General features: G+C 41.4%; 1 protein-coding gene across 1 annotated transcript in view; it reads right to left on the reverse strand.

Moving 5' to 3' along the window:
* The window catches only part of PSIP1 (PC4 and SRSF1 interacting protein 1), a 52,862-nt gene that overhangs the window by 21,270 nt on the left and 14,720 nt on the right, over window positions 1–16,872 (reverse strand). The window contains 3 exon segments of the mRNA XM_017890980.1: window positions 2,029–2,091; window positions 3,136–3,240; window positions 7,015–7,153. Of these exon segments, the coding sequence (XP_017746469.1) occupies window positions 2,029–2,091; window positions 3,136–3,240; window positions 7,015–7,153 (307 nt within the window).

Genomic DNA, 16,872 nt, shown 5'->3' on the forward strand with positions numbered 1-16,872 from the left:
CAGCTACTCGGGAGGCTGAGGCAGGAGAATGGTGTGAACCCGGGAGGCGGAGCTTGCAGTGAGCTGAGATCTGGCCACTGCACTCCAGCCCGGGTGACAGAGTGAGACTCCGTCTCAAAAAAAAAAAAAAAAACAAAAATTAGCCGGGTGCAGTGGCTCACACCAGCATTTTGGGAGGCCAAGGTGGGTGGATCACCTGAGGCCAGGAGTTCAAGACCAGCCTGGCCAACATAGTAAAACCCCATTTCTACTAAAAATACAAAAAAATTAGGCAGGCATGGTGGTGTGCACCCGTAATCCCAGCTAATCGGGAGGCTGAGGAAGGAGAATCACGTGAACCTGGGAGGCGAAGGTTGCAGTGAGCCGAGATGGTGCCACTGCACTCCAGCTAGTGCAACAGTGTGAGAATCCATCTCAAAACAAAACAAAACAAATCACCACAAAAACACAAAAATTAGCCAGGCATGGTGGTGTGTGCCTGTAATCCCAGTTCGGGAGGCCCAGGCAGGAAAACTGTTTGAACTTTGGAGGTGGAAGGTTGCAGTGAGCCAAGATCGCTCCACTTCACTCCAGCCTGGACAACAAAGTGAGATCTGTCTCAGGAAAAAAAAAAAAAAAAAAAAAAAAAAAGGCCAGGTGTGGTGGCACACTTCTGTAGTACCCACTCTTAGGGAGGGTAAGATGGGAAAATCCCTTGAGCCCAAAAGTTTGAGGCTGCAGTGAGGTGTGATTGCACCAATGCACTACTCTAGCCTATGTGACAGAGCGAGACCCTATCTCTTAAAAAAAATTTTTTTAAAGGAGGTATCTAAAATTTGAAATAATTCAATCATTTCCCATCACTTCTGTAAGTTCCAAGGTCTTTAGGACAACATCAGGTTTTTTTGGTACCTATTCCCTCAAACTTTATGGTGTGTTAATACTGAAATACATTACTCAAGATGCTTGAAACGGAATTTCTGCTATGTGTCTGTATATGCTATTCAAATTGCTTCATGTGTCCTTCCCTGCTCCTTCATCTGCCTGACAAAATTCTGCCTGTATTTTAAAATCCTGTTATCAGGCTGGGTGCGGTGGCTCAAGCTTGTAATCCCAGCACTTGGGGAGGCCGAGACGGGCGGATCACGAGGTCAGCAGATCGAGACCATCCTGGCTAACACGGTGAAACCCCGTCTCTACTAAAAAATACAAAAAACTAGCCCGGCGAGGTGGCAGGCGCCTGTAGTTCCAGCTACTCGGGAGGCTGAGGCAGGAGAATGGCGTAAACCCGGGAGGCGGAGCTTGCAGTGAGCTGAGATCTGGCCACTGCACTCCAGCCTGGGCGACAGAGCCAGACTCCATCTCAAAAATAAAAAAAAATCCTGTTATCACACCACCTCCAACCCATACTACACAGCAAATAAGCCACTATAATTATTTATTTTCACAGTTTACCTCCTCATGAGATACTGAACTCTTGGTTTTCTTTGTATCTTTGGTATATAATAATTATTCGAGACATAAATAGGTCAGAAAAGGGTGTGAACAAAACTTCGTATATGGAAGGAAAATTTCATATTAATTAAAAGCCTACTATGTACCTAATCTTGCACTGTCACTCACACTCATTTCTCACAACAATGTTGTGAAGTAACAATAACAAAAACATAATGGACAACACTTATATAGCACTTACTAGTGTTTAGGTACCAGGATTTAGCATAACCATTTTACATATGTTAAATCATTTCATCCTCCACAACCTTCAAGTATGTATTTCTAGCCATTTTAGAGAAACTGAAGCAGAGTCATTAAAATGAATGAAAACTGGTGCATTTCATTTCCTTTACCACTCAAGTTATTTTAAAGGTGCTACATCACTAAGAAAGAAACACAGATAGTTTTGCCAAGTAAAACATAACCCATAAAAAATTAAAGGGTTTAGAATAAAAGCTGAAATTTAAAGTTTCATTATATCTACTCTCCCTCAACCCAACTGAAATACAAATTCTTTTCAGATCCCTGTGGTTGGTAAGTCAGTGAAATTACCTTTCTCTTTCTCCCTCTTCTGGCAGCTTTTGGAGTAGTTATATCAACTGCTTTAGTCACATCCTAAAAAAGAAAAAAGAAAACTGAATACTGAATAAATCATTCCAGGAATGAAAGAAACCTTCTTAAACTAAAAGTCACAAGCACGTTTAACTAAAAGCACTGGGGAAATTTGTTTTGCTCTGCAGAGTTCTGAAATTATAAACATTATGTCTCAACATTATAAAGTGAGAAAAATGCATTTCCACTGTCAGATCAAATATGTCATGCTTGCTAGTACACCAGGAAGTTTGTCTATTTACATTTATAAAACTACTTTTTCTACACTAGAATTCTGAATTTTAGGATTGTGAATTTTAAAGGGTGGCTGGGACTTTAAAGATCATCTAACAACCACTTCATGAAGCCTAGAAGGGCTAAATGAGTAATCTTTACACACAGATCATATACAGTTGGACATCAATCTAGGTTTTAAAAAATTTAGTCTAATGCTCTTTCCAGTACATTCATCCCACAATACTTCCCTTTAAAAAATATCCTTAACAGTCGGGCGCGGTGGCTCAAGCCTGTAATCCCAGCACTTTGGGAGGCCGAGACGGGCGGATCACGAGGTCAGGAGATCGAGACCACCCTGGCTAATACGGTGAAACCCCGTCTCTACTAAAAAATACAAAAAAACTAGCCGGGCGAGGTGGCGGGCGCCTGTAGTCCCAGCTACTCAGGAGGCTGAGGCAGGAGAATGGCGTAAACCCAGGAGGCGGACCTTGCAGTGAGCTGAGATCCGGCCACTGCACTCCAGCCTGGGCGACAGAGCGAGACTCAGTCTCAAAAAAAAAAAAAAAAAAAAAAATTCCACACCCTCTAGTTGTACTTCATGTTTTACGCATAAAAATCACTTCAAAGAATAACATGTATGCATCTTAAAGATGCACAAATTGTTTAGCAATACTGTATTTAATACTTACACAAGGAAATAAGCCTTAAATATTTTCTAATTCACTTTTCAAGTACTTTAAAAATTACTTACTAATAATGATGGCCAACTTATTTCATTATTTGTTCTTTGAAACAAAATCGGTTTAAAATACTAGGAGAAATAGAACATACCTCATTGCTGGTTTTTTCTTCATGGTCAGTATCTTCCTTTGAAACGCTCGTTTCCTTTTCTTCAACTTCAACATCAGATGATGCATTTGATTGTTTAGTTGCTGCCTGTGAGCAATCAACTCTATTAATTTTGCAAAATAAGTTTTTACCCCAATAATATACGCAATTCTTTATTTTTATTTTTTTAGAGACAGGGTCTCACTCTATCACCCAGGCTGGAGGCAGTGGTGCAATCGTGGTTCACTGAAGCCTCAATTCCTGGGCTCAAGGCATCCTCCCTCCTCAGCCTGAGCCCAGGAGGTCGAGGCTGTTGTGAATCATGATCGTACCACTGTACCGCAGCCTCTGCAACGCAGTCTCAAAAACTAAAAAAATTCCAAGACTATATGCTGACAAGGCTTGGCAATTTGGAAGATGAAAAAGACCATAAAGGTGCAATCACAGGACAAGTGATCCAAGAGAAATGACAAAACGTAGTCAGGCATTGTGGCACACATCTGTAATCCCAGTACTTTGGGAGGCTGAGGCAGGCGGATTGCTTGAGGTCAGGAGTTCAAGACCAGCCTGGCCAATATGGTGAAACCCCATCTCTACCAAAAATACAAAAATTAGCCAGGCATGGTGGCGTGCGCCTATAATCCCAGCTACTCAGGAAGTTGAGGCACGAGTATAGCTGAAATCCCGGAGGCAGAAGTTGCAGCGAGCCAAGATCAAGATTGCACCACTGCACTCCAACCTGGGTGACAGAGCAAGACTCTGTCTCCAAAAAAAAAATAAAAAAGAAAAGAAAATTACAAGACATTTTAAGTTTCAGAAAACAATTCTGTCTCTTAGATGTCTTCCCATTACACAGTCAAGGCAATAATGATGAGAAACCATGTAACCATTCAAATACTTAGTGATTAGCTATTCTTCTCACAGGTGTACATGCTGGGCACACAGGACATTAACCTTTGTTCACAGAGGCAATATAACTCTGTAGCAGGTACAGACAAGTACAGAAACAATTATGATATGGTTTGATGAATCCATTAACAAGTAAGTACTCGGAGGTAATGAAGTCACTTATGATCATTTAATGTGGCCTTGGAGCTTCAATGAAAGATTTCTATGTTACAGATAGAACAGTATCTAAAAAGTTATCTAAGAAAAAGCATGGCACATGTGAAGACAAAATTTACAGGTTTAAGAGTAAAAAGTGGGCCGGGTGCAGTGGCTCAAGCCTGTAATCCCAGCACTTTGGGAGGCCGAGACAGGCGGATCACGAGGTCAGGAGATCGAGACCATCCTGGCTAACACGATGAAACCCCGTCTCTACTAAAAAGTACAAAAAACTAGCCGGGCGAGGGGGCGGGCACCTGTAGTCCCAGCTACTCGGGAGGCTGAGGCAGGAGAATGGCATAAACCTGGGAGGCGGAGCTTGCAGTGAGCTGAGATCCGGCCACTGCACTCCAGCCTGGGCAACAGAGCGAGACTCCATCTCAAAAAAAAAAAAAAAAAAGAGTAAAAAGCTAGGCCGGGCATGGTGGCTCACGCCTGTAATCCCAGCACTTTGGGAGGTTGAGGCGGGTGGATCACAAGGTCAGGAGTTCAAGACTTGCCTGGCCAAGATGGTGAAATCCCGTCTCTACTAAAAATACAAAATTAGCCAGGCATGGTGGCAGGCACATGTAATCCCAGTTAGTCGGGAGGCTGAGGCAGGAGAATTGCTTGAACCTGGTGGGGCGGAGACTTCAGTGAGCCGAGATTGCGCCACTGCACTCCAGCCCAGGCGACAGAGTGAGACTCTGTCTCAAAAATAAATAAATAAATAAAATAAAATAAAAAAGGCTAAAAGCTGCAGAATTTCCACTTTGTTGCTACCTCCCTTCTTTAGGTTTACTCATGCTCTTCCCAATTTTGGACCTCAGGTCTTAAAAGAAAACATTTATTGATGAATGAGAAACTTTCCAATTATCTTCATAAAGACCTCCTCTCATAGTGCTCTGAGTCTATTATAAAGCCATCTGTTTACATTAAATCGTAAGAGCTCTGAGACATTCATTTGGGAATATATGCAACAATTGAAGAGTGCAACTGACAATACAAAAAATTTTTCTAAGCCTATAATCCCAGCATTTTGGGAAGCCGAGGCAGGCAGATCACAAGGTCAGGAGATCGAGACCATCCTGGCTAACACAGTGAAACTCCGTCTCTACNTGCAGTGACTCACACCTGTAATTACGGCACTTTGGGAGGCTGAGGTGGGCGAATCACCTGAGGTCAGGAGTTCGAGACCTGCCTGGCCAACATGGTCAAATACTGTCTCTACTAAAAATACAAAAATTAGCCAGGCTTGGTGGGGCGTGCCTGTAGTCCCAGCTACTTGGGAGGCTGAGGCAGGAGAATCACTTGAACCTGGGAGGAGGCAGAGGTTGCAGTGAGCAGAGATCACACCACAGAACTCCAGTTTGGGTGACAGAGCAAAACTGCGTTTTGTTTGTTTGTTTGTTGTTTAAGAAAATATAAAGTAAATGGAGATTTTTAGAAACTACTAACAGGAAAGCTGGTAAAAAATAAAATAAGATTGTCTCTTGTATGAAATTCTCTGGATAAACTCTTAAAGCTTTAGATAAAAAGAATTAGAGGTTGTAAGCCATTAGCGGTGGTTCATGCCTGTAATCCCAGCACTTTGGGAGACTGAGGCGGGCGGATCACCAGGTCAGGAGATCGAGACCATCCTGGCTAACACGATGAAACCCCATCTCTATTAAAAATACAAAAATTTAGCCGGACGTGGTGGCAGGCACCTGTAGTCCCAGCTACTCGGGAGGCTGAGGCAGGAGAATGGTGTGAACCCAGGAGGCGGAGCTTGCAGTGAGCTGAGATGGCGCCACTACACTCCAGCTTTGGTGACAGAGCGAGACTCCATCTCAAAAAAAAAAAAAAATTTTTTTTTTTTTCCTAAATCCATCAATACCAGCACAAAGGAAAAGAGAACAAGTGTTTTCTGTAGTATGATAAAAATGAAACAAATTGGATAAAGGCAAACCACTCCATGAAAATTTAGTATCATATGTAAATTAATAAAAGCTCTAGACCCATGGAAAAAAACACAGAAAAGAAAGTATAAGGTGGCTGCTGACACCAATAAATATAATTTGCACAGTGTTATATTTGTCACATATTAATTTAACTCATGAGGTTCGTATTTGAATACAATTCTATGGATTTAGAAATTAAAGGCTGGGTGCAGTGGCTCATGTCTGTAATCCCAGCACTTTGGGAGGCTGAGGCGGATGGATCACCTGAAGTCAGGAGTTTGAGGCCAGTCTGGCCAACATGACAAAATCCTGGCTCTACTAAAAACACAAAAAGTTAGCCAGGTGTGGTGGCGGGCACCTGTAAACCAGCTACTCAGGAGGCTGAGGCAGGAGAATCACTTGAACCCAGGAGGCATAAGTTGCAGTGAGCCAAGGCTGCACCATTGCACTCCAGCCTCGGTGACAAGAGCGAAACTCCATCTCAAAAAAAAAAAAAAAAAAAAAAAAATTAATTAATTAAAGAGAATAAGAAAATTAAAGCACACATCATGTAAGTTGCAAAACCTAAATTTAGGAGAATAGTACATACAGCTTTAAATTCAATGATGTATTAAACCCTCAATCAGGAGGAGTTAAATAACTGAATAGTTCCCAGTTTCTTGAGATCTGTTTACACAAAATAATGATTTAATCAATTCGTTTTGATATAAAATGTCCAAGGTTCAACCTCACAAATAAGAACATAACAAGCTAATACGAAATTCATAAGGCTTTTAGTATTTATTTTCCTACAGCCAGGATAGTGATTATTCCCCAGGATTAAATAAGTAATACCAAATTTTACGTAATGACGTACCTGTTGACTTGAAAATTTCACTTTTGGATTGTTATCTATCTCCCATAAACCTTCATTAAAACCTTTTCTTTTATTTGGTTTGCCATATTTTTCCTTATTTTCTGAGTAAGGAAATATATCCTTTGGTCCTAAAAAAGCACTAAAAAAGAAGGGGGCAGGACGTGAGTACAAAGCAAGCTCAAATATATAATTTATTAAATAATACACCCTATTATGCAGTTATCAAAAATGCATAATCTAAACTGCATTACAAATCTTATATAAGTTAAAGGACAATTAATAATTCCAAATACTTTTATTAAATTCAGTAACAAGCTACTACTTAAATCCGTAATTCTATTAAGTAAAACTACAGAGGTTGCACAATGTGAATGTACTTAACACTGCTGAATGATACGCTTAAAAATGGTTAAATCGCCAGGCGCGGTGGCTTACGCCTATAATCCCACCATTTTGGGAAGCTGAGGCAGGTGGATTACCTGAGCTCAGGAGTTTGAGACCAGCCTGGCCAACATAGTGAAACCCTGTCTCTACTAAAAATACAAAAATTAGGCGGTCATGTGGCACACGCCTATAGTTCCAGCTACTTGGGAGGCTGAGGCAGGAGAATCACTTGAACCCAGGAGGCGGAGGTTGCAGTGAGCTGACACGCCACTACATTCCAGCCTGGGTGACAGTCTGACTCCATCTCAAAAAAAAAAAAGTTAATAAATTTGGTTTTTTTTAACCTACAATGATAAACTACAAACTCTGACACATTAGCATTAATCAATACATTTAACTGCACCCGAAATATAGTTTCACTTCAAAATAACTTCGTATATTATACAACTCAAAAAACTTACGTTTTTAAAATGATCAATGAGTATGTTAAGAATTTTATTTTAGGCCGGGCGCGGTGGCTCAAGCCTGTATCCAGCACTTTGGGAGGCCGAGACGGGCGGATCACGAGGTCAGGAGATCGAGGACATTTATCCTGGCAACACTGGTGAAACCCTGTCTTCTTACCAAAAAAATACAAAAAACTACTCGGTTGCGAGGTGCGGGGCGCCTGTAGTCAGCTTCTCGGGAGGCTGAGGCAGGAGAATTGGCATAAACCCGGGAGGCTGAGCTTGCAGTAAGCTCAGATCCGGCCACTGCACTCCAGCCTGGGGTCGACAGAGCGAGACTCCAACTCAAAAAAAAAAAAAAAAAAAAAAAAAAAAAGAATTTTATTTTACTCAATGAGGGAATCAGACATGTTATAACCCATTCATTCATATATGTACAATCAGTTCTTGCTATCTGCGGTAGTAATGTTCTATAAAGTCACTGTGAAAACTGAATTAGCAAATACTCAACCATTGCTCCTAGGGTAAATACAGGGTTAAGTTCCTGTAATCACAAGGTTTTCATAAACCAATCAATACATAAACTCATTTTATGTGTGTTTCCGTTTTAAAGACACCTTATTTAATACAGATTGCTAACTCTTTAACACTGAACTCATAGCCAACAGCGTATGTAACATGCGCTTTCTCTGTAAAGCACATTATAACCTTCTCGCACTTACCAACACTAAAGAACACTTTAGCATTAGGCTTGGGGGCTGGTTTAATTGGCAAAATGACCAACAAAAGCACAAAAATGCAAAACCTCATGGCAATAAATAGACTGCAAAAAAGATACTTGCTTACAGTATGAGTGCTGAAAAAAAGAAGGCAAGCATTCCCTTGTTCAACCTCAGCTAAGTATGCGTTGTATCAGGACACTCAAATGTTTCTGCTACTCAGTGCATGTTTGTGAATGACCTGTACAACAAGTACTACTGATCTGGGCTTACAAATAAATTTTAGTGAGCAGGTACATTCGCAAATATGGAATCCACAAATAATGAGCCTCAACTGTTTGCATGTGTGTATATATATACACAGACAGTTCTTAATTTACTAAGAGGTTATGTCCCAATAAGCCCACTGTAAATCTAAAATATCTTAAGTCGGAAATCCATTTAAATACCATGAAAAACCCACTCAAGTCAAAAATCTAAGTTGAACCATTGTAGGTGTGTTAGTCCATTCTCACACTGCTATGAAGAAGTACCCGAGACTGGGTAATTTCTAAAGAAAAGAGGTGTAATTGACTCACAGGTTCCACATGGCTGGGGAGGCCCCAGGAAACTTACAATCATGGCAGAAAGCACCTCTTCACAGGGCCACAAAAGAGAATGCATGCAAGCAGGGAAAATGTCAGACACTTATGAAACCATCAGATCTCATGAAACTCACTATCACAAGAGCAGCATGGGGAAACCACCTCCATCATTCAATTACCTCCACCTGGGTCCGCCCTTAACACATGGGGATTATTAGAATTCAAGGTGAGATTTGGGAGGAGACACAGAGCCAAACCCTATCATTCTGTCCCTGGCCCCTTTAACAATCATGCCCTTCTAACAGTCCCCCAAAGTCTTAACTCATTCCAGCATTAACCCAAAAGTCCAAGTCCAAAGTCTCATCTGAGACAAGGCAAGTCTCTTCCACCTAGGAGCCTGTAAAATCAAAAGCAAGTTAGTTACTTCCTAGATACAGTGGGGGACAGGCATTGGCTATATACATCCATCCCAAATGGGAGAAACTGGCTAAAACAAAGGGGCTACAGGCCCCATGCAAGTTCAAAATCTAATAGGGGCAGTCAAGTTCCAAAATGATCTCCTTTCACTCCATGTCTCACATCCAGATCACGCAAATGTAAGAACTGGGCTCCCATAGCCTTAAAATGCTCTGCCCCTATGGTTTTGTATGCTACACACCCCACCTTGGGCTGGCGTTGAATGTCTGCAGCTTTTCCAAGTGCATGGTGCAAGCTGTCAGTGGATCTACCATCATGGGGTCTGGAGGATGGTGGCCTTCTTCTCACAATTCTACTAGATAGTGCCCCGGTGGGGACTCGGTGTGGGGGATCCAACCCCACATTTCCCTTCCACACAGTCCTAGCAGAGGTTCTTGAACCATGAAGTCTTTGTCCCTGCAGCTGACTTCTACCTGGACATCCAGGCATTTCCACGTCTTCGGAAATCTAGGCAGTTTCCCAAACCTCAATTCTTGTCTTCTGCACACCCGCAAACCCAACACCATGTGGAAGCTGCCAAGGGTTGGGGCTTGCACCCTATGAAACAACAGCCTCAGCTATACCTTGGTCCCTTTTAGCCAAGACTGGAGCAGCTGGGACACAGGGCACCAAGTCCCAAGGCTGCACGCAGCAGGGGAGGCCCTGGACCCAGCCCAGGAAACCATTTTTCCCTCCTAGACCTCCGGTCCTATGATGAGAGGGGCTGCTATGAAGGTCTCTGATATGCCTTGGAGGCGTTTTCCCCCTTGTCTTGGTGATTAGCATTTGGCGGCCAGCTTGAATTTCTCCCCAGAAAATAGGTTTTTCTTTTCTACTGCATCATCAGGCTGCAAATTTTCCTCTTATGCTCCGTCACTTCCTAAATGCCTTGCTGCTTAAAAATTTCTTCTGCCAGATACTCTAAATCATCTCTCTCAAGTTCAGAGTTCCACAGATCTCTAGGGCAGAGGAAAAAAGCCACCAGTCTCTCTGCTAAAGCACAGCAAGAGTGATCTTTACTCCAGTTCCCAACAAGTTCCTCATCTCCCTCTGAGACCACCTCAACCTGGAGTTCGTTGTCCATATCATTATTAGCATTTGGGTCAAAGCCATTCAACAAGTCTCCAGAAGTTCTCAACTTTCCCATATTTTCCTATCTTCTTGTGAGCCCTCCAAACTGTTCCAACCTCTGCCTGTTACCCAGTTCCAAAGTCACTTTCACATTTTCAGGTATCTTTACAGCATCACTCCACTTTCTGGTACCAATTTACCGTATTAGTCGGTTCTCATGCTGCTATGAGAAAATAGCCAAGACTGGATAGTTTATAAAGAAAAGAGGTTTAATTGACTCAAAGTTCCGCATGGCTGGGGAGGCCTCAAGAAACAATCATGGCAGAAGGTACCTCTTCACAGGGGCGCAGGAGAGAGAATGAGTGCAAGCAGGGGAAATATCAGACACTTAAACCATCAGATCTCATGAGACTCACTATCACGAGAACAGCATTTGGGAAATCGCCCCCATCATTCAATTACCTCTACTTGGTCCTGTCCTTGACCTGTGGGGATTATTACAATAGGTGAGGGACTATCTGTACGTACATATTTAGATACATTATCCAGGACGGACCCTGTACATCTCCTCCCCACATCAGTGAGTCATATAGAAGTCTATCAGTTCTATAAAGCTAGACATAAGTATGTTGATAATTTTACTATGACAGCTGATATACATTTACTCCCCAAAGCAACAGGAAAATGGAATGGATACTTTTTTCCTCTAAAATGTACTAACTTTTAAAATTATTACTATCGTTAGACGTGTATCACCAATTCCTTATCTGCTAAAATTCTTTAAGAATTAGGGAACTAATGAGTACAGTTAACACTCTAGTTAGAATTTTTAAAAAGCTCTAAAATAAAATTTCAATTAAAAGAAAGCTTAAGAGTTCTATTTAAATATGGCCGGGCGTGGTGGATCATGCCTATAATCCCAGCACTTGGGAGGCCTAGCCGGGGAGATCACCTGAGGTCAGGGTCAAAAGCCAGCCTGGCCGACGTGGCAAAACACCATCTCTACTAAAAATACAAAATTAGCCGGGCGTGGTGGCGCATGCCTGTAATCCCAGCTACTTGGGAGGCTGAGGCAGGAGAATCGCTTGAACCCGGGAGGTGGAGGTTGTGGGAAGCCAAGATCGCACCACTGCACCCCAGCCTGAGCAACAAGAGCAAAACTGTGCCTCAAAAAAATAAATAAATAAAATAAATATATATATAATATATTTATATTATATATATAAAATGAGGGTATAAAAAGTCAGCTTTTAATATTAAATTCGTAATGTTCTATTGGTTCCATGTATTTAACTGCCACATCCCATTTTCAAAGATACATTATTATGCTAGGATTAGGCCAAACCAATTATTTACCAAAATTACTCTGGATTAAACTGAAATCATCTCATTCATTTCAAATGAACTGAGATTTTACTAGACACTCATTAATTCCTGTCCATAATCCTCAAAATTAGAAAACATTAACACATTTGAGCTATAACAGTACAACATTCCTCTTATGTAACAGGTTTCAAATGCCAAGTAAATGACTTGAGTTAACCTCCATGAAGAAATATAATTTCTGGTCAGAACCAGGAATATATTATTTTCTGGACAAAATGTATTTCTGGTCAGCAACCAGAAAATATATTTCTGGTCAACCAATTCAACACAAATTCTCCCTCCTAAAAACACAGTAAAGAGATTATTTCAAAAGTATAACTCTTAACAAGACAAAATGAAACAGGTTTCGTAAGCTAAAAACAAGACTGAAGAAGTTGAATCTTAAGCACCCCCCATTACTAAATTTAAATTCCCCAAAGCGGCTCAAATGATGTGGTCACCAGGAACTTCAGGAGTAGGGAAAAGATCCTCAAAACCAATTACAAGAAAATGTTTTAAAACCTCAAATGGCTGGGATTTTTTTAATGGTATGGCTCTACGTCTAAAAGGCCACTTGAAGGGACTGATCTACCACAAAGTTACTGTATAAAGATTAGAGAGTAAATTTTTTACATGAATCATTTTTTCTTCAACCTCAAAGCAGCTTCTTAAAATGACCAATGCAAGGCAATCTTAATAAATCAATTGGAAAATTACAATTGCTTCTGTGACCTTTAAAAACTGTCAGAACATTAAGCCGGTTCTGCCTTGACTGGGACAGTTATGTAAATGCATATAAGGAAATGAAATAGTAAAAAGCAATACTTACATTGTAATGCCCTTGTACTTAAATATTAGGAACACGGGAGAATTAAAGTGTATCATTTCTTCGTTAAAAACCAAAAACAAACAAAAACATCAAGAAAGTTTATCAACAGGGCCGTGTGCCAGTGGCTCCACGCCTTTATCCAGCCACTTTGGGAGTCGAGTGGCGTGGATCACAAGGTCAAGGAGTTCGAGACCAGGGCGCTGGCCAACTATGGTGGAACCCCATCTCTACTGAAAATACAAAAAATTAGCTGCGCAGTGGTAGCACATGCTGATTAATCCCAGCTACTCGGGGGAGCGCGCTGAGGCAGGGAGACATTGCCTATGAACCCAGAGAGCAGAGGTATGCAGTGAAGCCGAGATCAGCGCCACTACACTATCCAGTACATGGTGACAGAGCGAGACTCCATCTCCAAAAAAAAAAAAGAATAGTTTGAACAGTGCTTGGCTTTCTCTGTAGTGATAACTAATTATGATACGGAATGAGTCACTTCTATGCCCTTGCCAAATTGTTATTACTCCTTTCTTAAAGTTTGATCAATTCCAATATTTTAAACCTTCATGCTTTCAATGTTTGTGAAATATCCTCAATGTTTTTTGTTAGTATCACTTCTACTAATAGGATATCTTCATCTTCCATTACAAACTACCTTTTTCATTTATGCTGAAAGCTTGCCTTCACTAAGTTTCTCTGGAACTGGACGATTAGTGTCTGTCCAACTGCAAACCAATCTATATTTACAACGGTAAGTAATTTATTCTATTATTCCATTATTATTAAATCAAATTTCCCATCTAGGCATTATGATTTTTGGCTGCCTATCATCTTTTGAATGGACCAATTTCCTCATTTATTTTGGTAACTAGTCACATGGGGACGATCATTAGGAGACAGAGGCCAACTATACATCCCCTGTGCATGCTTTTGGAAAACTGATGCACGGTGACCAATCACCAAGAAACTTTGAAAGTGACGGTCCGGGCGCGGTTGGACTCAAGCCTGTCAATCCCCAGACACTTTTGGGAGGGCCGACGACGGGGGAATCACGAGGTCAGGAGATCGAGACCATCCTGGGCTACATGGTGAAACCCCGTCTTAATAAAAATACAAAAAACTAGCCGGGGCGACAGGTGAAGTTGGGCGCCTGTATCCCACTCTACGGGAGCTGAGAACGGAGAATGGGGGAACCGGGAGGCGGAGATTGCAGTGAGCTGGAATCCGGCCACTGCACTCCAGCCTGGGCAACCAGAGCACGGCTCCGTCTCAAAAAAAAAAAAAAGAAAGAAAGTGATATTATATGCACCTGTAATTTACATCTTAATTTGTGGGTTGAAAGACTAGCAGCAAATTTTGTAGTTTATGCAATTACAGTTAATACGGCAGGGTAGCTGAAATTTTAACCATGTTATTAGGGGACTGTTATTTAGCTAAGTCATGGCAACTGAAATTTGTGCCTACAGGAACTATGTAAAGCTAAGGACTGCCTATATATACCCTTCTCTCCTCAAGCTTTGAGTTTAAATTCCACTTTTAACAGACAGCAGTATTGCCATTCCTGCTTTCTTTGTGACGTTTTATCATTACTTGGTCTTGTTTTGTCTGAGCTTTGTCTCACAAAATTAAGACATAGCAAAATGGTTTATTAACACAGAAGCTATTAATGAAACTATATTTATTCATAAAATGTAATGTTTGCATTTAGTTTTATTCACACCACCTCATTTTACACGTACTTTTTCATTACAATTGGTTTTTAATTTTGCTAACTAGGTTTTTTAAAAAATTCACCCCTTACTCCTACTCCCAGATTCAGATTTACAAGTTGTACCTTTCATAAATTTTTTTTTTTGGAGAGGGAGTCTCGCTCGGTCGCCCAGGCTGGAGTACAGTGGCGCAATCTAGGCTTACTGCAAGCTCCGCCTCCCGAGTTCACGCCATTCTCCTGCCTCAGCCTCCCGAGCGAGAAGCTGGGACTGCAGGCGCCCGCCACCACGCCTGGCTAATTTTTTCTATTTTTAGTAGAGATGGAGTTTCACCGTGTTAGCCAGGATGGTCTCGACCTCCTGACCTCATGATCTGCCCGTCTCAGCCTCCCAAAGTGCTGGGATTACAGGCATAAGCCACTGCGCCCGGCCCTGCACCTTTCATTAACCGTTACGGTTCAATTGATGTCATACATAAATTCACGTATCTTAATATACCAAAAATTAACTATGTCCTTCCAACTGAAAGACTTTTACAAATGTAAATTAGTGATAAGTACAGAAAACTTTTAAATTTGCACATTTTTTTTTTTTTAGTTCACATAATTCAACATCATTAAGTTATTCAGGAAATATAAATCAAAAATCACAAGATACCACCCTCACTGCCACTCAAGCGGCCAAAAAATAACAAATAATAACAAGTGTTGGCAAGGATGTGGAGAAACTGGAACACTCATACAATTGCTGGTTGGATGTTAAATGGTGCAGCTGATTTGGAAAGTCTGAGAGTTTCTCAAAATATCAAACATGAAGTTACATCTGACCCAGGAATTTTCTCCTAGAGAAATGAAAACTTATGTTCACAAAAAAACTTCGACACAAATGTTCACAACATTATTCATGAAAGCCAAAAGTAAAAATAACTCAAATGTCTATCAAGGCATGAGTAAATACAATATGGTAACTCAATATAATGGAATATTTGATAATAAAAAGTAATAATGTACTATCACATCCAGGCTAGAGCATGGATGAACCTTGAAAATCATCATCCTAAGTGAGAAAAGCCAGCCACTGAAGACCACACGTTCTAGGATTCCATATTTTTTTTTTAGACAGAGTCTCGCTCTGTCACCCAGGCTGGAGTACAGTGGCGCGATCTCAGCTCACTGCAACCTCTGCTTCCCAAGTTTAAGCAACTCTCCTGCCTCAGCCTCCTAAGTAGCTGGGATTACAGGCATGTGCAACCACGCCTGGCTACTTTTTGTATTTTTAGTAGCGATAGGGTTTCACCATGTTGTCCAGGCTGGTCTCGAACTCCTGACCTCGAGATTCGACCGCCACAGCTGGGATTACAGGCATGAGCCACCGCACCCGGCCAATTCCATTTATAATGAAGTGCCCAGAATAGGAAGAAAGGACGTTAGTTGCCACCTAGACCAAGGTGGGGAAGAAGATTGGGTAGAAATGGAAAGTAAATGGATACATGGTCTCTTTTTGGAGAAATGAATTATATTTTAATAAAGCTGTTAAAATTTTTTGACAATAACATATCCTATCAAAGAAAACTAATCCATAATTTCACCAACTCAATCTGTTTTCAGCCCACTTATTTGTATATATACATACATAGCTATGCAATTTTAATGTATATGATACAAACGTACTCAAAAGTAGACCTCTTCAAATTAAAATGAGTATCTTTTTTTTTTTTTGAGACGGAATCTCACTCTGTCGCCCAGGCTGGAGTACAGTGGCCGGATCTCAGCTCACTGCAAGCTCCGCCTCCCAGGTTTACGCCATTCTCCTGCCTCAGCCTCCCGAGTAGCTGGGACTACAGGCACCCGCCAACTCACCCGGCTAGTTTTTTGTATTTTTTATTAGAGACGGGGTTTCACCGTGTTAGCCAGGATGGTCTCGATCTCCTGACCTCATGATCCGCCCGTCTCGGCCTCCCAGAGTGCTGGGATTACAGGCGTGAGCCACTGCGCCCGGCCTAAAATGAGTATCTTTTTATGTCAACAATTACTCAACACCTACACAGTACTTCACTGAATAGCTAAACCTACTGTTGGGCCATTTTCCATATCAAATTTTGTATTATAAAATCACACTGCTGTAATAAACATATTACTCAATCTCTACATCTATCTTCACAATAAATTCTAAGAATAAGTGGGTCAGCCGGGCACGGTGGCTCAAGCCTGTAATCCCAGCACTCTGGGAGGCCGAGACGGGCGGATCACGAGGTCAGGAGATCGAGACCATCCTGGCTAACACGGTGAAACCCTGTCTCTA

Source organism: Rhinopithecus bieti, unplaced genomic scaffold (assembly GCF_001698545.2).
Source record: "Rhinopithecus bieti isolate Rb0 unplaced genomic scaffold, ASM169854v2 scaffold_71, whole genome shotgun sequence".
In the NCBI taxonomy this organism is placed as follows: Eukaryota; Metazoa; Chordata; class Mammalia; order Primates; family Cercopithecidae; genus Rhinopithecus; species Rhinopithecus bieti.